Here is a 25,818-nt window from a genome sequence, read left to right as displayed (position 1 = left end):
ACACAATTAGTTTTCATGTCATGTGATTGTTTTAATTGTTCTATATATGATAGGATTCTGCATTGTCCATTTTCTGTTTAAAAATTAGACATATAGTATTAACTAACAGTAGAACAGGCCAAGGAAATGAAAATGATGTTTACCGTCGTATGTTATGTTAGTGGACATGAGTTATGACAGGATTTTTCAACTTTTTTTGTTTAATTTTATGGCATGGAAAAACAATATTACTCACATCAATTTTATGTTTACGGCCATTCATAATCCTCAGTCTCATCTCCATCACTAGAATCATTCATTTCACTCTCAGATTCAGAATCAGATTGAATATGTATAACAATTTTTTGAATTTCTTCCTGGATTGCATCATTTTTCCAATAGCTTGGTTCAATGATATTATTAACATGATCACATGATTTTAACCACTTAGTACTATCAATTTGTTCAAATCCTCTTTGGATAAGTGATTTAACATCATTAAGTTTAAATGTTGAATTTTCTTTACCAATAAATCCTTTCAAAGCTCCCCATATAAGTTCAATAGGGTTTAAATCACAATGGTAAGGGGGGAGTCTAAGTACATCATGCCCCATTTTTTTAAGGAATTCGTCTACTTTATATACAGGGGCGATTTTCTTTGATTTTATTATGTCGTATAACTTTGGTTTTGTAAACTTGCTATCAAATTCGAGACCATTTTTATTTAAAAAGTCTTTCATATCGCCTTTTCGGGAGTTAGATGTTGGAGCTTTTGTTCCATCAACACGGACACTGTGGTAAGATGCATTGTCCATTACTATAAGACGTTTTGGTGGCAAAGCTGGAACTAGCTGTTTCTCAACCCATTGTTCAAATACTTTGCCATTCATTTCTGTGTGGTAATCTCTACCATCAGTGCTCATGCCCTTAAACACTAAATCACATCCTTTTAAAAATACTGTTTCACAACCAGCATGTAATACAACAAATCTTTGCCCTTTACCTAGAGGAGTTTTTCTATTTTGTGATTCATCAGGACTGGTCCATTGATGTGAAGAAGTATGATTGGTGTCCACATATGTCTCATCCAAATAAATAGGTGTGTACCCTTTTTCACGTTTTTTTTTAATAGTTCTTAAAAATTGTATACGCTGGTTTATGATGTCTTTCCTTTCGACAAGACCTTTCCTATTTATATCGATTATTTATATCTGAATGCCAATCCATGTAGGGTTTTCCATAGCTTATACTTTGATAAAACAAGATCATGATCTTTCTCCAATATATTTTTCAGTTTTTTTAATGTGACACATTCATTTTTTCTAAATTGCCTATGAACAATAGTCTTTATCATGTCTTTGTCAAACAGGTCAAGGGTATCCTTTTTTGGTGCAATTTTTGGATTTTGATTTTCTCCTGGCCTATTAATTAATTTGTTTATAAAACTTTCACTTATCTTTAAGCATTGTGCAGTTCTTTTAGTGATTTTATTCCAGGAATGAAAAGGAGCTCCTCGCTTTGACTCTGCATCAAAATAATTATACACTTTTAGGATTATATCTTTTTTTTATTTTGAAATTTTGGGTGGCATTGTAATTCCTTTCTTTTAATTTAAGTAGGGGAGACAATTGTTAACAATAAAAAAACTGAAATATTTTCTTCACCCACGAAGGTTTTTATTAAATGTAACAATCTGCTACTTTCAAAATATGAAATTTCTTTTTCCTTTTTTTATACATATTTTTTATAATTGTTTACTTCCAAGATATACATTTTGCACAATGATAAATAACTAAATGTATAGTAAGTTTAGTCCATTTTTTAATAAAACTTTTCAGAGCCTCTTTGTCTTGGTTATATGAAACTCACCATGCTAAAAGCATGAAAAACTTGTGTATAGTAAGTTTACTTATAAAATGATGATCATTTTCATTGGTGTTTTTTAATATTTAAATATACAAAGTCACATGGTACAAATAAACAAACATTAAAAGCACATGTATGTTGTTTTTGTTTTGATTGGAAGGCTGTTACACCACTCATACTTACTTCATCAGATGATCAACACTTAAAAAAATTAAATTAATATAGAGACCTAATGGGAAACTTTTTTAATTATAGACCCAAAATTATGAAACTAATAGTCAGAGTTCGTATGTATCATATATTAACATACATGGAGGAAAAAAATAATAATTATAAAAAATGAATTTTTAAGAATTTTTTTCTGCAAATATATAGAAGTCAAATGGACAATAATACACAAATTTTTCATAGAGTTATGTTTGATTATAATATTTTGAAAATTCATTGATATTTTCCACTTGTATCACATTTTTTGGAAATAATTCAAGAACGAGATTTTAACGAGACTGAACGAGACTGAAAAGTCAGAAATATACATCCTTAAAGGATTTTGTACGACATTCGTGTACCGGCCCTCCATTGGCCCCTTTTTATAGGCATGTAAAAGTTGTTGATAGCCCCCCTTATTTTTTTTCCAAAACACCACTATCGCAAATATTGAAGGTGAATGTTTGATTATTTGTAATAGATTTCAATTAGTAAAAAGAAGATAAAAAAATATAAGCAAAACGTATAAGAGTCTTAAGCATGGGATCGGGCAAATATAGCACAATTTCTACTAACCTTAGACTATGGTGAGACAGCAGAACGTAAAAACAAACAACAAAATCAGTTGGACATGGCTCTCATAATCAGATTGACTCGAAGTACAAAAACAAAAGCTAAACTTTGGATTATCGGGTTAATGTAGAAAACACTAGGATGCGTAAACTTCATTTGGAGCCTTTAGAAACATTAAAGGAAAATAAATCAATCAGACTGTCGGACTTTGTGCGGGTTAAGAGGAGCGACAGATATAATTCACAGGTGTCATTCGATTTATCGAGAGAAACATCGTGAAAGAATATCTAACGGCGGTCTTGAGAGACGATCGTGAAAGTTCTGGTAACGGATCGTGAAAGACATTTAATGTACATTCTAGTTCAGAATCTTTGAAAAAATCGCTTAATTTTTAAAACGCGGAACAAATCCGAACAAAAAAATATGTCTGTCAAGAAGGTTTAACTTCTTTAACATAACTGTGAAAGAAGATAAAAGAAAATATGAAGTACTTTTTGAAAAAACAGAATAGGCGCAATGCGTTTCTATGAAATTAATTACAAATAACACGCTTTTTGTACCTATAATGGTCATATTTCCGAATATTATGGTATATTTGAAATTTAATCTTTGATGTATCTGATAGTACAGTAAAATTAAGTTATGCTCTTCCTTTAAAAGCGTTAATTTGTTTATGAAAACCTTGAATTTGTTGAATTTCCATCAAACTTGATCGTGAAAAATCAGGCAACGTATTATTTCGATCGTGAAAGAAAATGCGTGATCAGACTTAATACTAGTAATCAGAAATCAGTAGTCTTTTACCATTTGATAAATCTGCAAGTGGTTGAAGCCTGTAACTATTTTGATAAGAATGAACATTAAAGCTATTATCTTGTTTTCTATTCAACACTTTACCTCGAAAGTTAAAAAAGAAAACAAGTAGATTTTTACCTGGACGGACTTGTTTACATTATTTCCTGGAAACTCTCATAATGTCTGATGATGTCAGTGAAACATACAAACAACAGCCCGTACTATCTGGTGATATATTTACCATTCAGAACACCAAACCGCCGACTGGGTTTTATCAGCTCGGAATGGACATTACAAACTAACAGTAAGATGGACACCTGGGAAGATAGCGGAAAGTGAGAGGTCGACATTATCACCGAAAAAGAAGTCATCAAAGTCCCGTTCGTAAAGGAATAACCACAGGCTGAGAGCATATTTGGCCAAAAAGTCTGAGTCAACTGCAGCGATTGGAACTCCAGCTCAAATGTTAGACAATGACTCCTCAAAATCTGATGACCTAGGCAATACCGCTCAACCAATAGAGACAGATTCGGCAATGGACGCACCGGCTGAGCTAATCTCTAAGAAAGATGACTCTCCTCCACAACCAACAGCAACATCATCACCAAAAGATCCCGCTTTCTCTATTGGTGCCACGGGTACATCGACAACTGGTAGAGAAAGAAGTGAACGCCGCAAACACAAAACGGGGGAGATAAGAATACAAAAAATCACACTAGACCTTCCACAAAAGACCTTCCTACTAGAAGTTGAAGGAGAAACAACAATACATAAAGCAAATTGTGACACATCAAAAGAACAAGGACTGATAGAGAAACAAGTCAATGAGGCCTTCTATAAGGATGTCAAGAGAAGCCATGAGAATTGGTTGGATATCAGAGATGAGGCGAACTTTCTCTACTCAGATCAGCGAGTGAAAGACATTGTTAGCTAGCTGAACAGAATAATGTGTATTTGAAATTGTTCAAATGAAGGGCGAGATAAGCCCAGGTCCTTTTAGATTAAAAAAAAACCCAAAAAAAACAAAGTTATAACGTGTCTAAATAAGTGTGAAATATTCAGCTCTGTGAATCGGTCTAGTGCAATTCAGGCAGACCGACACTAGTTAGCCAATAATATGGATATGCAACGTTTAAACCAAAATGTTATCCATCAAACAAAAGATCATAGCAAAAACAGCACATTTCATGTTTGATTTTGGATTGAACGATAACCAACATTTTGTGCAACATAACTTTTTAAGTTCTTTATAAACAACGCAGATAAGGATTGATTTCACTATATTGTACATACTATAGAATACCAAAGCGCAAATGCTGTAGTATCTTGTTTGCTTTACTTATGATAGAATATTTGTTGAACGTCTATAATATAAAGGGTTTTACTAGAAGTGTCAAATGCGCTTAAGATTGTCAATGTTTCATAAAAAAAAAGGTCAAGGTCAGATGAACCATGCCATACAGATCTCTACAAATATCCCGTACACCAAATAAATGTGTTCAGATCCGTACAGAGCCTTAGAAACTGACAAACTATCTCATTCATTTCCACATCATCTTCACAATATTCGTGTGTTGCTTCTGTAACGTTATCTGCATCTTCAACCTCTTCCATTGGCTCACCTTCACTGGATTGGTTTTTTCGGCGTTTTGTCACCAATTGTCTTTTCTTATTGTCGTAGTTGTTTTTTCATTTTCTGAAAATATTAATTCTTTGAAATGCTGAAACCTATTCAGAATGTTCACCTATTTAGCCTCTCTCAAGACCAATAACAAATATCAATTATCATAAAATGGAAGAATAATTTGAACGTCTTCGTAGCATCAGATCTTTCACGATCCTTTTCACGATCTTCAAAAATGCGGTACGTGTTCTTTCACGATCCAAAAAAATCAATTTTGTGTAAATATATTTACCAAGTTTCATATTATATGTATACAAAATAACTATGAGACCGTTTAATTAATTCAAATACAATGCCCTTATTCTGATAAACGTAGTTTTTTCTAGTCAAATTTGTGAAAAAGTCGTGTTTGTTTACATTTTTATGTCATTGAAATGTCGAGAAGCAATATCCCTTTATCGTTTTGTAAAAACTATGTACTTTTGAAACTGGATATTCTGATATACTGATCATAATGTTGAACCATTTTGACAGACAGTTTTATTTTGTCGTAAATGTGTCTGTGTAATTAATTAAATTAGAATATGTTCTGACCTTTCATATGTCTTCTCGATTAAATGTCTTTCACAATCCGTTACCAAAACTTTCACGATCGTCTCTCAATACTTGACCGCCGTTAGATATTCTTTCACGACCATTTCTCTCGATAAACTGAATGGCACCCGTGTAATTATATTGATAAGTTGTACAACAAACCAAATGGTGGTAGCCTAAACGAGAATAATGTTAATTATTGTTATAAAGTAGCATGATGCTATCAATTGCAAATAAAAATAAATTTGAATAATGATTGTAATTAAAGTCATAAGAAACCTCAAATTAAAAAAAAATTATGCATATGCTTTTTATGACTAAATTGATAGTTTTCATTATACAAGTTATGTACATATACTTTTTTTCTCAGGATAATTTGTCCACATTTAAAAGAAATTTACTTATTTTTAATTGCCTCCTTCCAGGGAGCAATTCGCCGACATATTATCCGTATGCATAGTGACCTTAGCGTCACCCTCCTCGTAAACATCCGGTGTTCGCAATACGCATGTATCTGTCATTAAAATAAACAATTATCCGATTGTTGTTAAACACGTGCTCAATACCAATGCTTTTTTTTTTTTTACTATAACATGTATAAAAAAGGGACGAAAGATACCAAAGGGACAGTCAAACTCGTAAATCTAAAACAAACTGACAACGCCATGGCTAAAAATGAAAAAGACAAACAGAAAAACAATAGTACACATGACACAACATAGAAAACTAAAGAATAAACAACACGAATCCCACCAAAAACTAGCGGTGATCTCAGGTGCTCCGAAAGGGTAAGCAGATCCTGCTCCACATGCGGCACCCGTCGTGTTGCTTATGTGATTACAAATCCGGTAAATAGTCTAATTCGGTAGGTGACAATCGGTAAACTTCGGCTTTAAAACACGGACAGACAGAGAGAAAAAAATGACGATTAAATGATATATTTGCGTAAAAAATTAAAAATTCGTGCACAGAGGACTAAGTTTATGATATACACATGCATTAGTTCAAGAATTGGATAAACATTATTTTTCACCACTCACTCGTTTCATATGACTTAAAACGTACACACAAATAAATACACTCACCATAGATACCATGATTGCAATTTTGAAATGACGCCAGACGAGCATTTTGTCTACAAAAGATTCATCAGTGACGCTCAAATAAAAAAGTTCAAAAGGCCATATTAAGTACGAAGTTTAAGAACATTGAGGAATAAAAGTAATTCGTATAACGTGCAGTTTTTGTTGAAATATGAAATTTCGCCTAGCATCAAAATCATTGACATGACTGATCTTTACTTTGTATAATTTTAAAGAGATATAAAACCCAATATAGATGACGTGACTTTATTTTCATGTTATAGCAGAGATAAGTATTAAAATTCAGATTTTAGTCTCCTGTCCTAGGATAATCGATGAGAATCTGTAATCTGATATGAAAATATTTCAAAAATCCTTCTTTGGATATTGGAGAACATAAAAGTTATATTTGTATGACTATATACTGTCGTGTCAAACTATTAAACCTTTAAACATTATATAATTCAAAACTATTTAAAGAGCATCGAATTACTTTTTAAATTATTCTGCATTTTTATTATTCACGCAAATTCGTCATCTCCTAAAGTTAAATAAAAAAAACTAACAGCTTAAATATGTAACTTTATATTTCAAACAATATCATTTTATCAATGTTTATAATAAATGTAATGATATCGTGAGAATTCAGTTATGGCATACATTTGTACTCCGAGTATGTACTGGTGCACAATACTGTGTCAATCATTGAATTAAAATTAATTTATTAATACAAGTATAACAAAAGTATGAAACTCCTTCCTTAATGGAATCATTTACATAAATAAAGACGTTGTAACGATGTTCTCACAAACGACTGAATGTGTAATGTTCATATATACAAAGCAAATTGAAATTTCTTGTCATAATAAAACACTCTTATTTCTATTTTATGGCTGTTATGGTGTACCTTTTACAATATTTGAACATATATTAAGTGTTTTGAGAACCTTTTGATATAAGTGCTTAAGCAAGCACACTGTCTTTGATAAAGTTTATAAATATTAAATTTTCACAAAAATTAGATTGATTAAATGATTGATTGATTTCAAGTTTTTTAAGTTAAAATTATACCTTTTAACCTCATGTTCATTGGATGAAATTTTAATAACATATTAAAAGCACACATTATTTGTATTTCATTGTAAGCTAGTGAACATTCAGATTCCAGTGATATCTAGATTTATACATGTGTCTTTATTTCACCAGTAAGGGTCACATATGCATGGTCCCTCAAAATATGACGTCATAGAAAAAAACTTTTGATTGAACCCTATTTCGTCGTAGTCGATTTTTCTTGGCTGGCCCCTTATTACATCTTACGTTAAACTGTTAATCCTGACCGAAACACAATACTACCGATAGTCCAGCAGATTGGTGAAAAAAGTGTGGGTTTGATGATAAAGGCACCAAATTTGTCAAGGTAGTAGATTTTGGTGTTTCAAGCAATATTAAATATAGACTTTCCATAAAATTTTAATATGGCTGATATTGTCAAGATGGCCGCCATAAAGAATAAAAATCGATATCTTTCACTCAAAGAAGGTAACATTTATAGCCGATTCCATTGAGTGTGTAGGCAAAAGTAATATATTTGGTTAGCTAGCATAACCGTGAAGTCATTATTATGTAAAACAGGGACGAAAGATACCAAAAGGACAGTCAAACTCGTAAATTTAAAACAAACTGACAACGCCATGGCTAAAAATTAAAAAAACAAACAGACAAACAATAGTACACATGACACAACATAGAAACCCAAAGAATAAACAACACGAACCCCACCAAAAACTAGGGGTGATCTCAGGTGCTCCGGAAGGGAAGCAGATCCTGCTCCACATGTGGCACCCGTCGTGTTGCTTATGTGATATCAAATCTGGTAAATAGTCTAATTCGGTAGGTCACATTCATGAAAGGGAAGGGGATTTTAGTTACGACGTAAGGAACATATCCGATATTATTTGTGAAACGGTCATTCCATGACGGTTAACAAACTCGTGATGGCGTCCGTAGAATTTACGAAGGGATAATTTCAACTTCACCATTTGAAACTCTTGGTTTTTAAAATAGCTTCCTTGTGAGCAGCAACCCGCTATCAAGAAAATCATGATAGGAAATGCAAGCACGGGAATATCGAATCAATTGGGAGATATATACCCCGTATGCAGGTGCTGCTGGAATGTTGCTACTTAGAAATGGAAATTTCTGTAAGGTATACTACCCATCTTTCGAAATAGCCTAGTCTTACAGACAGATAAATTGGTTTGTCGGACAAGTCTACTCTTTAAAGAGAGTAGTTTACCTTATAATGACTTCACGGTTCAGCTATATACTTTAGCAGGTTGCAAATCGTTTTACTTGTATGTACTTGCAGTAAAACTAAATGCCATATAGATACTTGCGTTATTATAATGTTTTAGTTTAGAAAAACTTAACTAGAATGTAAATTTTCGATTTAAACAGGTTTCATTATGATCATATAGAAAATGTCACAGTAATGGTCTGAAAAAATGCAGTTAACTCAGGGTTGCCAGAAAATTAACATTGATTGATTGATTGTTGGTTGCTTAACGTCCAGTAGCAAATGTTTCATGCACGAGAAAAAGTTAACAATAAATACAATAGGTATGTCTTGTAATAGAGTCATCCGGGATGATGGTCGGGGGAAATTTGGACTGCTACTCGAAAATGAGGGTATATTGGATAGGGAAAGATATTTTTCCTTGCAACAGGCCACCTACGGACCCCTTAACGAGTTGTTGCAATGGATCTTGACGTGCAAAGAGCGTGGCACTCTCTTTACACGAGGCATTGGATTTAATGTCCCCATTTTGACCGGACGTGGCTGCAAACTTGATACATCCCGCACACCCAAACGGACGATTCACTTTGGCAAGCGGTACACTGCCGGTCGGAAGAAGACCAAGTGACCATATTTCTATTCCCCAGTCAAAAAATTTCTTATAACATTTCTATCATAAACGAGTGAAAGTTACCCCATTACTTTTTATTTATTGGCCTGAAAAGTTGAAATTTTGAGGAAATGAGAGGCAAAAATTGAACAACAGATACCTTATAAAGAAAACAAAGAGGTCCATAAGTGGTATTTATCTTCCTGAAATCATCTTGCGGGTCATATTGAACTGTTTGTAGGCAGATGAGATAAATATTTGATCATTTATTGGTCCACACTATATTCTATCTTGATGTGGCTTGGTTTGGATTTGTCGAAGAAAATATGCTCGAATCGCTGTAGATGTCGTCTTTCATTATACAAGATTTTTCTCAAACTATTAAACTGATTAAGACAAAAATTGACCGAAATGCTTGAAATAACCAGTATGACAAAGGAAAAAAGTCAAATTCATTTTATTAAAGAATAATGTCTTCTTTAGGTGTAATACCACCATTGATTTCCCTTATTTGTCTTTGTTAAATTTGCACTTTTCAAAAACATGTGCAGAGTATATATCTTTGTTTCAAATAAAGAAATACTTGGCATGAGTACAGTTTTAACCTGTCCAGTACTATAGAAAAAATTTCACATAACATGTCATTGCATATAAGAAAATAACCATCACCGGAAGTTAACCACTCAAATCCCTCCCTTATTTAATCTGCGTACAAGTTTTAGTAACCATGTTACCTAAAGTTTAGAAAAGATGCTATAGAAAATTAAAAAAATAATGGTTCTTTGAAATACCCAATGCATATGTTTATGACACAGAAATGTTTAACTACAATAAAATGTAGGATTAACAACCTACAACTGTCAAATTCAATGAAATTTATTTGTTCGACCTCTTTTCGTATACAACTGGATGTGACCATGGTGACGTACCATGATTTGGTAGTTTTGCACATAAAACGCAATAAAGCCTTGACTAACCCTAATCTCTTGCAGCTTAATCATCAGTCCTTTATGTATTACAGTATTCATCAAAAATACACATTGTAAAACAGACAATTAATCAGATGTTCTTGCCTTTCTTGTGAAACCTATTTGACAATGATTAATTACATTATTTTCTTTTACAAAAACATCAAACCTTATATTAAGTATACGGTTGAAAAGATATTTGATATCATTAGTGATGGTTAGTCCTCTATAATTATTTGGGTCAGTGACGTCTCCTGACTATACTGTAATACTATCATGTAACCTTCGGTCCAATTTCTTTGGTATAAACCATTAGACATACAAGAATTAAATATTTTCGAAAAAGATGACAGTTAAACAATTTGACTGTGTTTTGTCATATTTTTTAAAATGTTTTCCAATCCTGGTGATTTGATAAAAAAGGGACGAAAGATACCAAAGAGACAGTCAAACTCATAAATCTAAAACAAACAGACAACGCCATGGCTAAAAATGAAAAAGACAAAAAGATAAACAATAGTACACATGGCACGACATAGAAAACTAAAGAATAAACAACACGAACCCCACCAAAAACTAGGGGTGATCTCAGGTGCTCCGGAAGGGTAAGCAGATTCTGCTCAACATGTGGCACCCGTCGTGTTGCTTATGTGATTACAAATCCGGTAAATAGTCCTATTCGGTAGGTCACATTCATGAGGATTGTAGTTACGACGTAAGGAACATATCCGATATCGTTTGTGAAATGGTTATTCCATAACGGTCAACCAACTCGTGATGGCGTCCGTAAAATTTACGAAGGGATGATTTCAACTTCACCATTTGGAACTCTTGGTTTAATATCTTCCTTGTGAGCAGTAACCCTCTATCAAGAAAATCATGATAGGAAATGCAAGCACGGGAATATCGTATCAATTGGGAGATATATACCCCGTATGCAGGTTCTGCTGGAATGTTGCTACTTAGAAATGGAAAGTTCACAATTGGAAAGCTGAAATCATCTCTTTTGTCGTAAAGTTTTGTTTTCAATCGACCCTCATTGTCAATTTCTAGATGTAAGTCAAGATATGAAACCGACTTAACTGTATCTGTAGTATCCTTTATCTCCAGTTCGATGGGATAGATGCGTTTCACATAGTCACCAAATTTTGAATTTAGTGAAAGAACCTCATCTATATAGCGGAAAGTAGAGTTAAAAGATATTGCTAGCTTCTTATCTTTCTTCCTAAGAAGTTCCTGCATGAAATCAGCCTCTAAATAATAAAGAAACAAGTCAGCAAGTAGAGGGGCACAGTTTGTTCCCATATGAATGTCGACAGTCTGTTGAAAAATATGTCCTCCGAACGTAACAAATATGTTGTCAATCAAGAAATCAAGCGTCTTGATAATATCAGTTTCAGAGAATTTTTTGTTTGAATCAGAGTGATTCTTTACAAAGTAGGATTTAATCCTCCCTAAAACAAGATACTTGTATCTACGTTGGCCATTCTTTTTTATGAAGCAAAGTAATACCAACTCTTTCTATTTGTCTTTTAGTTTGAAATGTAGAATACTTGTGTAAAGAGTAGAAAAGTCATATGTTTTAATACTGTTACAAGATGAAAGAGAGTTAGATTGTATGTACTCTAAAAGATCTTTGGAATTTTTAAGTATCCACATCTGATTCACGCCACCTCTAGAATAGGCCGGTTCAAAATAACTTCGAAGATCGTCTTTGATTGCTGATAAAATAGATGTTAATAATTTAGAAAGAGGTTTCGTGGAGCACTTGGAAGACCTAGCAATATACCGTTGTTTGTAAGGACACTTATGTAGTTTAAGTATCCAATACAGTGATGGAAGATCCAGTTCTTCATCTTTGGTTAAAATTCCAAAGGAACAAAGAACAGACCTATGATTATCCAGAATTTCCTCTTTGGTAAGTGTCGTGAAGGTATATGTTGAGTTTCCAAGTGAATTGTCAATATGTAATTCGTTTATCAAGCAGTTAATGTAATGACTTTTACATACAAAAACGATGTTATTTGGGGCTTTGTCTGCGGGGACAACAACATATTTATCATGGAGGACGGATAGGTTTTTAGCAACATTTGGGTCTTTTAAGATTGACGTAGCATGGGCATTGATGGACCCATTCAGTTTCTTAATTCTGATTTGTATCAACGACCTCACTGCCCTAATCTATTCGGATAGAGTGTCTACGTCTTCCTTCTCTCGCTTAGCCCATTGCCTGGCATAATCATCGAATGATCCATCAAAATTTTAAAGTTGTATTTCCTATTGATGGATTTAGGCTCACGATATTGCGGACCTTTTGATAACATATTTCGTAGAGAAGTGTTATTAACAATGGTACGGTCACCAGTATTAACGTGGCCAGCAGGATTATATGTGAATTGGGAACTAGCACAAGTGCAATCAGGAGGTTTAGACTTGAAGTCGTCAATATCGAGATCCTGCAAAACGCGTTTGTAATTGAAAATTTTAGTTGCAATAGGTTTGGTATAGGTATAAGAAATTATTGGTACAGACTGGTCTTTGACAGAGGTATTTTCGATTGAACTAAATTATGATGAAGGATATTGACTAGGTTGACGCCATCGAGACCTTTGTTGGCAAAGGAAAGATTTAGAAAGATCTTTTCTCTTCTTCATCTTTTCCAATGAGAACTCGCTTGAAAAGTCTGTGACTTGCAATACCCGAACTTATAGCTTGAAGTTTGTATTGGTTTGAATGAGGGTTTGTAACAGTGGATTCCAAACATAAATTGAACAGAGAATGAAGTTCTGAAAGCGGTAATGAATAAAGTTTCGTGCGAATTTAATGAATACCTAACGGCTTTTGTATGAATGACAGCAAGTCATAAATAGAGACATCATGCAGAGAAGGTGATGTATAATGACGATGACCATGACTTCGTCTACGTCGAGGAGTCGAGTTGAAAATATTCATCACATTCACCGAGTTACACGAAGTACTAGATAGAATACCTATCCATCAATTTTGTCATTGCAGCCATAAGGTGTTGCAGTTCCCAATTGTCTAATCCAGTAGTCTCTTTTTTTTGTCTACAGACATTCATTGAAAGATTAGGATTGTTAGAGCTATGGTATATCTTTTCGATAATGCGAACTGTCATAGAAACGATGGAATGATCGTGCTGATTGAAATGCTGGTATAGAATGTCGTTAGCATAGAGGTTAATGTCTGATCTATGACCGCAAATACGTTGGTTTAGCCTTCCTTTCGTTTCACCGACGTATACCAATCCGCAAAGGTTGCACTCTAATCCGTAGACGACCTTTATAGATTTACAATTCAGATCATCGTAACTGCTGGTAAAATATGACTTCTTGGTCAAATTTCTCGTGAATTCAGCATCTGTAATTAAAAAAGCACAAGTTTTGCAGCCTTTGGTCTCACATTTTGAAATGCGACGGTGTTGTACTGTGTCATCAAAAACCAAAATGTCTTTAAGGAGAACTGAACATGGCTGTATATGTGTTATATTGCTATTGTCACTAGGACTATGATCTGAATGAGTCGTGTTTGAGATATTTGTCATGTCTGGTGATGAAGGGACACCTGCTATATCAGACGACACCGTGTCCATGGTGACGTCTGTTTCGGAGATTTTTATACTGGGCGACGTCCGAGCCAGTTTCCTGTTTAGCTTTTTAGTGGCAGAAGAAATTTTCTTCTAAGTTAAAATTTGATCATGATAATTATAACAAACATTTTTTTAGTATTATCCAACTTTCTTCCAACTTAGTCACTCTTTCTTTGAATGAATCATGTATTTGTTGTAATCCATTGAAATGTGAAACCCAAGCAGATGGTGCAGCAGCAGAAGTATAAAGACAAATCACATAACAAGAAAAGGAAGACAAGAATACAAAAATGTTTTACAATAGCACAATAACGGGACATAACTGAAGAGCAGAATACGAAAATTATTATAGAAAAAAAACACAATCATATAACGGGATTAACAAGTACCGAGCCACGTCAAATGGATATCAATGAAAAAATACTGAACAGAAAAAGTAATGGTTATAGTGATTATCACAAGTGTTTAATTGTTTTGTAAACAATATGATAAAGAAATAGGGTTATACAAAATGATTAACCTTTTTTATTAGGTGCTAATCAAATGGCCGTCAATTTAAATCATTCGTTTGTATCCCTGACTTTTAATTATGATTTTTTTCATCTTTTTCAAATACACTTAGAAATTGCCTTATGTGCAAATTTTACACATTCAATTTAAATTTAGGGAATAAAATAAAGACAATCCTTGTGTTATTGAATATCAATTCAAATTGAGAAAGTGAATGGTGAATATGTCAAAGCGACAACCACCCGACCATAGAGCAAACAACAGCCGAAGGCAACCAATGGGTCTTCAATGTAGCGAGAATTCCCGCACCCGTAGGTGTCCTTCAGCTGGCCCCTAAAAATATGCATAATAGTACAGTGATAATGGACGTCATACTAAACTCCGAATTATACACAAGAAACTAAAATTTAAATCATACAAATTAACAAAGGCAAAATTGTATAAGTTACAAACTAAATTTAATTAAAAAAAATAATTGAACTATTCAAATAATAATGAAAGATATCAATAGTTTACAATTGAAGCTTTGCTTAAAGAGGGACAAAAGATACCAAATGGACAGTCAAACTCATAAATCTAAAGCAAACTGACAACGCCATGGCTAAAAATGAAAAAGACAAACAGAAAAACAATATTAATAATATGTGACATCTTGAATTTTATGTGAAAAAACCCCGACAATGCTCTATGGTCGGGTTGTTGTCTCTTTGACACATTCTCCATTTCCATTCTCAATTTTAAGTTCTGCTGCAAATATAATAAAAAGAAAACCACGTTAAATGAATATGAACAGTATACATGTTTAGAACAAAATATACATCATCACTATTGTACAAAGTTACTCTGCGTCTGCCTCTTTCTCCTCTGTTACGAGGTTGGTTTATATGTCTTCTAGTCGGGGGACGCGGGATGAACTGGATTTGATGGACTGCTTGCTTTTTATATTAGACGCATGATATGACAGACCCGTTTCGTTTAGGTGATACAAGTCATTCTGTAACAATTCCTCGTTTGCCTGACTTTCATAGTACATGTTAAAATGTTCAATGAGTTTGACTTTCTCGATCTCTGTATATTGCTTCCATAAAAATTTTGTTGAATCAGACCATTATTAATCTGACCATAAATGTGATGCATCATATCATCTTTTCTTAGAGTAGCAAGTGAGAATAAACATTTTGTATCACCACATTTATCTTGAATATTTGATATATACGTGCAAACATCTCACGTTTGTCTTCAGATCGTTAGTTAGTATGTGTAATACAACAACAGATTGTGGTGATTACATTGTATAACCACGGATATACTCATTTGTTTTATCCAGAGTAAAGCATATTTCCTTCATAACATCTACACTTGACGATTATTTGTTTTCGTTGATCCAATGAATATTTGACGTTTTTATTAGAAGTATACTAGGTTTCCATAATGATTGTTGGTCAACTTGTTCCTTAGTCTATTGGTGTGAATTGGATGTTTTCCGTTTCAGCAATTCGACTAGAAGTATCCAGTGATGTTGAAATTTGAATTTTCAGGTTGAGTATTTCATCCATTGTTTTATCCAACTGTAACCTTAAATTGTGCTAAGATTCATTGTGCTAAAGTGTTCGTAGTTCTTGTTTTTTCGCAAACAGCCGATTACCAGTAAAGTGAAGCTACGTGTTTGTGGATATTAAACAAGTTTCTCTAATTCCTTTCCAGTTACTTCTTTTCTACTATGATTGTTTAAATCATCATACTGACATTTTAAAAGCGTGGCATTTCCTTTTTCAATTTGTAATTGTGACTTCAGAGATTCCTTTTATCTCTTGTAAAGTTTATATTTTATGTTGTACTGATTGTAATTCTTTGAACAAAGTGTCCTTATCAGTGACCTTTAAATCAGTTGAAACTGACCTTGTATAGGAAGTATTCCGCATCCATTAATATCCTCTAATATAGTCGCTGTGTCTTTTCCTTGACTTATTTCAATTTTACAAATAGTACCAAGGTAGCAGTGTTGAAGAGGAAACAAATTGACTTCATTTTGTGCAGGGCCATCTGCTGCATTGTTATTATTGTAAATGGTTGGCTTGGATCCTTTAATGTTTTGTGTAACCTCAGATTTTTCTTCATTCACATTGTTTGTGACAGTCTTGTTTCTTTGTCTCAAACAATCATTACTTTTTCATTAATGCTGGGTGAGTGACCACTCCATCAAGTTCGTGATCTTTTAGTGTTCCATGGTAACATATAACGTGGCTCTGTACTTATTTGTCCCTTTATTGTTCTAAAAAATTGGACCCGTGTTTGCCTATGTTCTTATCTGTGTGCCTTGTTGTGTTTCTCTTGCATTTAACGTGGCTTTGTACTTATATATCCCGTCATTGTCTATTGGTGTGTCATGGTAAATGTTGTGTTGATTTATCTGTATGTTATATAGTGATTGAGATACGTTGATTGCTGTACTCCTATTTTTGACATTATTACCTTTTATGTCTTTATGTTTTGTTCACACATTGTTGTTAATATATTAAAATTTTATACGACCGTCATACAAGTGAGAGATTTACCTAGCTATAAAACCAGGTTTAATCCATCATTATCTACATAAAACAATGTCTGTTAAAAGTCGATTCGATACATAGGAAACGGTTTTATCTTCACACGTTTTTGATAAAATATACCCAATAACTATTGCATTTGTAAAGCGATAATAGCACATTTGCATAACCTATCATAACATTGCTGATTATGTTACTCACAAAGAGACAAAATGGAGTGGACGTGTCCGGATATAATATGCCCATTTTCAATGAACAAGTACACAGGTTTGTTTAGGGGCCAGCTGAAGCCCCCCTCCGGATCCGACATTATCTCGCTGTGTTGAAGACCCATTGGTGGCCATCGGCAGTTCTCTGCTCTTTGGTCGGGTTTTTGTCTCTTTAATACATTATCTATTTCCATTCTCAACTATAATAATATTCGCTTCGTACAATAATAATAAACATTAAAAACAAATTTCCTTCCTTGTTTTGGATTTTTAGCTATTATTTACCACATATCGCGGATATTCAGTTGTGATTTGTTTTATCGCAAAATAGTCTAAGCTGTATCTTGTACAAAATTCTTGATTTTTAATGCTCTTCCACTTCATGTTTGATTTGGCCTTTCCACTTCTGCGATTCGAGTGCAACAGGTTATACCTGAAAACAACCCTGATCGATATTTAGTACAAACTCCATAATATATCTCATTCAATCAGTGGCGGATCCAGAGGGGGGGGTTCCGGGGGTTCGCACCCCCCCTTTATTTTGGCCGATCAATGCATTTGTATCGGGACATATGTTTTGCACCCCCCCCCCCTTTTTGCCCTGGGATAGCACCCCCCCCTTTGGAAAATTCCTGCATCCGCCCCTGTTCAATGATTTGAAATTATCGATGAAAGGGGGCGTGATTGTGATGACGATATTTGAAAAACGTACGTGCCTATCAGCCATAGATATATTTTTATGATCTTCAACTCGTGCTGGCGTTCTTGAGTCTTTTGAATATATGACCTTAACTTTAACACTTCGAACTGCTGTTGCAATAGCTTCCCTGTAAGCACTTCTCTAGGCCCATATATCTGGAAAAGCATTATGTAAAACGCATGCTCTGGAATATCGTATCAACCTAGAGATTGTGGAGAATATTGCTGCATATGAATGGATAGAACTGCATTATATGTTTTATGGTAGGGTGCTTGCCTTTAGTGCGGGAGGTCTTGAGCTCGAACCCTGGACAGTTAGAAATTAAATATTTGGCATGTGTATTTGCTGTCTTCCGTCTTATCATGCGGTATTAGGAAATAAGAGAAACGACTGGTCAGAAAAATATGTTCGGATAAGGTAACATGTCATCTGGCGGAATGTTTCCTTTTGAATCAGCACGTTACAGATCTACCTCCGCCTTACAGATCAACTAAGCAGGGTTAATAGTCATATCACATTAACATGTTTTCATTCTAAATACGCATTTGATCTGACGCTGGATGACAAACCGCCTCAAGCTCAGGGTGTTTGATTTATCATCATTACCTATAGGATTTTCTCAATGGGAAACTAAAGCAAACACTTTGTAAGTTAAATTTTTGTTCACAACAGACCATTGCGTCAATTTAATGTGTAAGTTAAGATATGAGCCGGAGCGGACTTTACCTTATATCAGTTGTATCCGTTGTTTCAAATTCTATATGGTTCATACGATTCTACAAAAAGAACAGCATTCCAGCAGCACCTGCATACGGGGTATATATCTCCCAATCGATACGATATTCCCGTGCTTGCATTTCCTATCATGATTTTCTTGATAGAGGGTTACTGCTCACAAGGAAGCTATTAAACCAAGAGTTCCAAATGGTGAAGTTGAAATCATCCCTTCGTAAATTTTACGGACGCCATCACGAGTTGGTTGACCGTTATGGAATAACCGTTTCACAAATGATATCGGATATGTTCCTTACGTCGTAACTACAATCCCCTTCCCTTTCATGAATGTGACCTACCGAATTAGACTATTTACCGGATTTGTAATCACATAAGCAACACGACGGGTTCCGCATGTGGAGCAGGATCTGCTTACCCTTCCGGAGCACCTGAGATCACCCCTAGTTTTTGGTGGGGTTCGTGTTGTTTATTCTTTAGTTTTATATGTTGTGTCATGTGTACTATTGTTTTTCTGTTTTTCTTTTTCATTTTTAGCCACGGCGTTGTCAGTTTGTTTTAGATTTACGAGTTTGACTGTCCCTTTGGTATCTTTCGTCCCTCTTTAAAGGCTCACGATATTTCGGACCTTTCGATAACATATTTCGTAGAGAAGTGTTATTAACAATGATACGGTCACCGGTAATAACGTGGCCAGCAGGATTATATGTGAATTGGGAACTAGCACAAGTGCAATCAGGAGGTTTAGACTTGAAGTCGTCAATATCGAGATCCTGCAAAACATGTTTGTAATTGAAAATTTTAGTTGCAATAGGTTTGGTATAGGTATAAGAAATGATTGGTACAGACTGGTCTTTGAAAAAAGGAGGTATTTTCGATTGAACTAATTTATGATGAAGGATATTCCCTAAGTTGACGCCATGGAGACCTTTGTTGGCAAAGGAAAGATTAAGGAAAGATCATTTCTCTTTTTCATCTTTTCCCATGCGGACTGGCTTGAAAAGTCTGTGACTTGTAATATCCGAAATTATAGCTTCAAGTTTGTATAGGTTTGAATGAGGGTTTGTAACAGTGGATTCCAAACATAAATTGAACAGAGAATGAAGTTTTGTAAGGGGTAATGAATAAAGTTACGTGCGAATGTGATGAATACCTAACGGCTTTTGTATAAATGGCAGCAGGTCATTAATAGAGACATCATGCAGAGAAGGTGATGTATAATGACGATGACCATGACTGCGTCTACGTCGAGGAGTCGAGTTGAAAATATTCATCACATTCACCGAGTTACACGAAGAACTAGATAGAATACCTATACCATCAATTTTGTCATTGCAACCATAAGGTGTCGCAGTTCCCAATTGTCTAATCCAGTAGTCTTCTTTTTGTCTACGGAGAGTCGTTGAAAGATTAGGATTAAAAAAAATTATAACCCTAACCATTGAAATTTCTGACGCATGCGCAGTCTCAAAAATGGCAGACATGCGCAGAAGTGAAAAAGGGCACCTCACTAACCCTCGTCAAAGTACACTACCCTGTCCCTATCTTGACCCTAACCCTAACCCTAACCTTAACCCTAACCTTCACCCTGACCCTAACCCAAACACTAACCCTAACCCAAACCCCAAATGTGTTAAAATTATTGTTTTGGAGGCCTCGGAAAGGGTAGGTCTAGGAGGGTAACCGATTGGATTTTCGTATTAAGTTTTTTCACAAACTTCTCAAAAATCACAGTTTTGGAGGGATGTGGGGTCGGGTTATGATTTTTGGTACTTTTCATAGTCGATCTTTTCAATATTTCAACAGGATCCTATACTTCGATCGGCTTACCGTAAAAAAAATCGACCCATTAAGGGACAGTACTTTTGGACAATTAAGACGGCAATGAAGACCGCAAGTCTTTACCTGTTGTAGTTTGGGAGTTGAGGTTAATTGCGGGGTTAGGCTTTACTCTCGCACAAACGTTTCTTCAGCGAGGTCGGAAAGTGCGGCCGTACATTTCAGTGATACCAATAAGTTTTCATCCTCTAGATTGCCTTTCCATCTTTTAGGAACAGTTAACTTTATGAAAATATCTCTATTCAAATCCATTCTACATCTGTTTGAAGATGGAAGTCAAAGGCACTTTTCATACTCTGTACTTAAAAATATTTTTTGGAATTTCTGACGCATGCGCAGTCACAAAAAGGGCAGACATGCGCAGTAGTGAAAAAGGGCACCTCACTAACCCTCGTCAAAGTACACTACCCTAACCCTAACCCTAACTTTATCCTTTGACTTATCCTGAGCATTAACCTTATCCTCTAACTTATCCCGAGGGTAAAACTTGTCATCTGATTTAGCGTTAACCCTACCTTCAAACTTTTCCGGAGTATTAACCTCATTTTTTACCTATCTTGAGGGTAAAACCTATGCTCTGATTATCCTGAGCGTTAACTCTATCGTTACACTTATCTTGGGCGATAACCTTATCGTTCGACTTATCCAGAGCATTTACCTTTACCTTTGTCTTAACCTAAGCCCAAACCTTATCGTCTGAATTATCATGGGTGTTGATCTCATCCCCAGTCATAAAATGAACATTGATTTTATCCTAAGGTATATTCGTTCCATCTATCTTATCATTAGTATGATAATTTTGTAAAAATATATACCTTTTTAGTATATCAAACCTAAGTTTTGGCAATAAAAGATCCTTAACTGCAACTTCCTAAACAAAGGAAGTGATAATTCAACAAAATCAATGGTATTCTAAAAATTAGAAGAGACGATAAATTTCATTTTTATCTTTTTTTCTCATTTGCTTAATTTTGATCAGAAAACATCATAAATTCATTTACACATAATTGCAGCTATGTTAGTAAAATTATGAATTTGTCTGCCTCTCTGTAGGCCTTAAGAGTGTATACAGAGATTCATTCTGACTCGTCTACATCAGGGGTTTGAAGATGCTGTATTATATAACCCCGTGAACTTGCGGCATGAGTCCGTGAAGTTCGGCACGGGTTACATTAAAGTCTGTAGGTCTATAATCGACACTATGGCTGCTTTAAACGCAAGTCCGTATAAAATATATACAAATTTATTAACACAAGTTTACAGTTCGAAAGCTAGGGGAAGACTCCCCAAGCAACAGTTTACAAAACCTAAATTAATTCAAAGATAAGCGTATTAAAACATTATGAAAGGTTCTTATAAAATATATCTTTCATTGTCTAACCTTATGTAATAATAAACGGATTATTGTCCTCCGGCTTAACTTTATAAAATAGCGATAATTGCTTCTTTTGAAGTTGAGTGTAAGTTTAGCACTTTTGACAGCCATCGGATTAAGTTGTAAAATAGTAAATCTATAATCTCTTTGGATATTTGAAATAAGAAACATTATATTTCAGAATAAAGAAACATTTAAAACAAGAAATATTCAACTTAAAACTAAAACGAGAAATAATCAATTAAAAGCGAAAGTTCATATAAATATTCAAAACGAGAGTTCATATAACTATTCAAAACGAGAGTTCATATACATATTCAATTCAAAACGAGAGTTCCTAAAAAGCACTTTGCAAATTATAGTAAAAGTTCCCAATGTCACTTTTCTTCCGGTTATAATTATGCTAATACCGAATCTAAATCACTTTCTTGAAAAAATTACATTATAAATATTTCCGCTGTCATACTCAAAGATTTTGCTTAGAATGAAATCTTAATAACATTTATCCATGTGACGTAGAATGACGTACCCGCGTGCATAAAACGACCAACGGCTGTCGCATCAAGCTAGTGGTTGTAAATTAAAATGTTAAAATTGCCAGACAGAACATTTTGTACGACGGACGCGCTTTCATCTATTCAAGACTCACCAATGGGGCTCAAACTAAAACCAATGAATAATAAAACAAGTTGAATAGCTTATGGTAACCAAAACTACCGAACCCTGTAGAGAAATCTTGCTAAGGCAATATATGCCTTGGGTAGAAAAACCTTAGTTTTTATGAATAATTTGGGGATTTTATTTATGTAAATATATTTTATCCTACGACTCATATTCAAACCTTTCTTCAATTTTTATACCGATTGGTAACCTTGACCTATCATTTTTCATGAAAATTTACCCTTTTCTTCGGTTAATCCGTTATATTAATTCTTTCTTCAACCCTAATGTTTACAGTTTGTCGTTATCGGTACACTATGTTATCCTTAGACTTATGCTGACAATTAATATTGTCAATTGGCCACACCTACTAAGTACCACGTGACTAAAAAGTGACGTTGACCACCAAATGAACTCGTAAAAACCCCCTCACCCTAATCCTAGCCCTAGTCCTAACCCTTAATTGTCCGCAGACTAATTCTTACCCATAGCCTCAGACTAATACTTTACCTTATACTTAACCCTGGAATTGTCCTCAGACTTATATGATTATCCTCCTCAAACTAACAGTTCGCCTTTAAATTATCCTTAGACGTATACTTATCCTCAGACTTAAATTTAACAATTCACCTTATCCTCGACGTATCCTCATACTTATACTTAACCCTTGAATTGTCCTCAGATTTATACTTATCCTCAGACTTAACCTTTGAATTGTCCTCAGACTTATTCCCAGACTCATACTTATTCTCAGACTTATTCTTAACCTTTTATTTTATCACCGACCTATCCTCAGACTTAGACTCAACCATTTACTATACCTTCAAGTTATCTTCACAGTAACACTTAACCCTAGAATTGTCGTCAGGCTGATACTGTACCGTTGAATTGTCTTTGACGAATGTTGTCATAAACATCCTATAAACTCTTTCCTTAAAACTAACCCCTAACCCTATCCCTATCCTTGTCTTTGTACATATACTTAGAAGCAATAATATCCTCATATTTATGCTTATTCTTAATATCATGATCCAACTAATACTAATGTTTGTCCTTAACATACTCATTCTTACCCTTATCATCCGGCCTTTTATTACCGTAAACCTTAACCTCAGAATTTAACACATCCTTAACTCATCCTAAGAATTTTAGGTATCCTCAACCCTATCCTCGTAGTCAAGTTATGCTGATCAATAACCTTATCATCATACTTCTATTAATGTCGAATTTATCCTCGACTTTATACTAATCATTTGCCTTATCAAATTCTGAACCTTATTCGCAGACTCAATTTATTCATTTTAAGACGTAGCGTTACTTAAAACAGTACAGATTTTAAGATGTACCATGTCATTCTAAACGTTCAGATATAACCTGTACAAATTATTTTCAAAATGAGCATTAGGTAAATATTGGCAATAACATATACAGCAAATCGTTAGTCAGATTAATTCTTTCTGTTTTATAATGTATTACCTTGACAAATTACCCCGATTAAAATTAATTCCTTACGTCATACGTAGTAACACCCTTAACATTGACGAGCTACTTTCGTGGGCTGGCATTCCAAGCGATGAACAGTATCCAGTATGTTCATCTTAACAGGAGGACCATCTCGATTTTGCATTTGTTTTAGAATAACGATGAGACATTCCTAAATATATATATGGCACATCACGTCATCATTAAATGACATTAAGGTGAAGAGTAGGAAAATTTCTTTAACCCTAACCCTAACCTTAAACTCTAACTATAATCCAAACTCGAACCTATATCCTAAACATAACCCAAATTTCTGACGCATGCACAGTCACAAAAAAAGGGCATACATGCACAGAAGTGAAAAAGGGCACTTCACTAAACCTCGTCAAAGTACCCTAACCCTAACCCTTACCCTAACCCTAAACCCTAACCCAAACCACATTAGCAAAGATGAAAGACATGAATACAAAAAAAAATATATAACAATAACACAATGGCAGGATGTATAAGTACATAGCCACGTCATATGTATCAAAACACACAAAAAGTCATAAAGTCATTGCACAATGAAACATAAGAACACAAAACTTATCATAGAAGAATAACACAATGACGGGATGTATAAGTACAGAGTCACGTCAAATGGATATCACCATAATCAGACTTAACAGTAAAAGATTTGTTAATAAAGACAAATAAAAGAATACTATAACACGTTAGTACGATGATAAACAACGTCAGGACGCAGAATCTATACTTTAAGACCATAAAGTATTATTTGTCAAGTGTATACAGTATATTTCAGTCTAAAAATGATGCGGAGGATGCCATGCAATAATATATTCATCATTGAGAAAGTTTCGGGTCCGTCATGAAGCATCATATAACACCAGCTGAAGCTAAGGCCAGGAGCAAGGAAATGTACGCCAGTATCTTGAATACCGATCTAGTTCATGGATGACGACAGCCAAGTGTCATGTCATCCTCAGACCATGGAATCAGTTCAGAATCGGGCACTACGCATCATCACAGCTGCTATGAAATCACAAGAGTGCACACACTGAAATGTCTCGCCTTCTTTACTAATCATTGATATTATGTTGATAGTCCTAAGTATAAAGCTTTATTACAACTGTCACATAAACTTAACATTAACCAAGATACATAAACAAAGACCAATGAACCATGAAAATTAGGTCACGGTCAAATGAACCATGCCAGGCAGACATGTACAGCTACCAATGCTTCCACACATTAAATATAGTTGACCTATTACTTATAGTTAAAGAAAAATAGACCAAAACACAAAAAATTAACACTGTGCAATAAACCATGAAATTAAGGTCATGGTCAAATGAAACGTGCAGGACTGACATATAGATCATAAAATATTTCCATACACCAAATATAGTTGACCTTTGGCATATATAATATTAGATAAAAAGACCAAAACTCAAAAACTCAACTATAACCACTGAACCATGAAAATGAGGTCAAGGTCAAATGACATCTGCCCGCTAGACATATACACCTTACAATCATTCCATACAACAAATAT

The 25,818-nt window shown here is 34.4% G+C and overlaps 1 protein-coding gene across 1 annotated transcript; it reads right to left on the bottom strand.

Moving 5' to 3' along the window:
• Positions 1-248: 248 nt before the first annotated feature.
• LOC134698835 (uncharacterized) lies at positions 249-902 on the bottom strand. Its single transcript, XM_063560515.1, has one exon. It carries the CDS (start codon positions 900-902, stop codon positions 249-251), a length of 654 nt encoding a protein of 217 aa, XP_063416585.1.
• Between the last annotated feature and the right edge of the window lie 24,916 nt (positions 903-25,818).

The sequence above is a fragment of the Mytilus trossulus genome, chromosome 1 (assembly GCF_036588685.1).
Source record: "Mytilus trossulus isolate FHL-02 chromosome 1, PNRI_Mtr1.1.1.hap1, whole genome shotgun sequence".
Lineage (NCBI taxonomy): Eukaryota > Metazoa > Mollusca > Bivalvia > Mytilida > Mytilidae > Mytilus > Mytilus trossulus.
Note: the sequence above shows the minus strand (reverse complement) of the source record. Positions and strands in the feature narration are given on the sequence as shown.

What these genes read in the sequence shown, in the direction of transcription:
- LOC134698835 (XM_063560515.1), bottom strand. Translation starts at nt 902, where the DNA reads ATGAGCACTGATGGTAGAGATTACCACACAGAAATGAATGGCAAAGTA.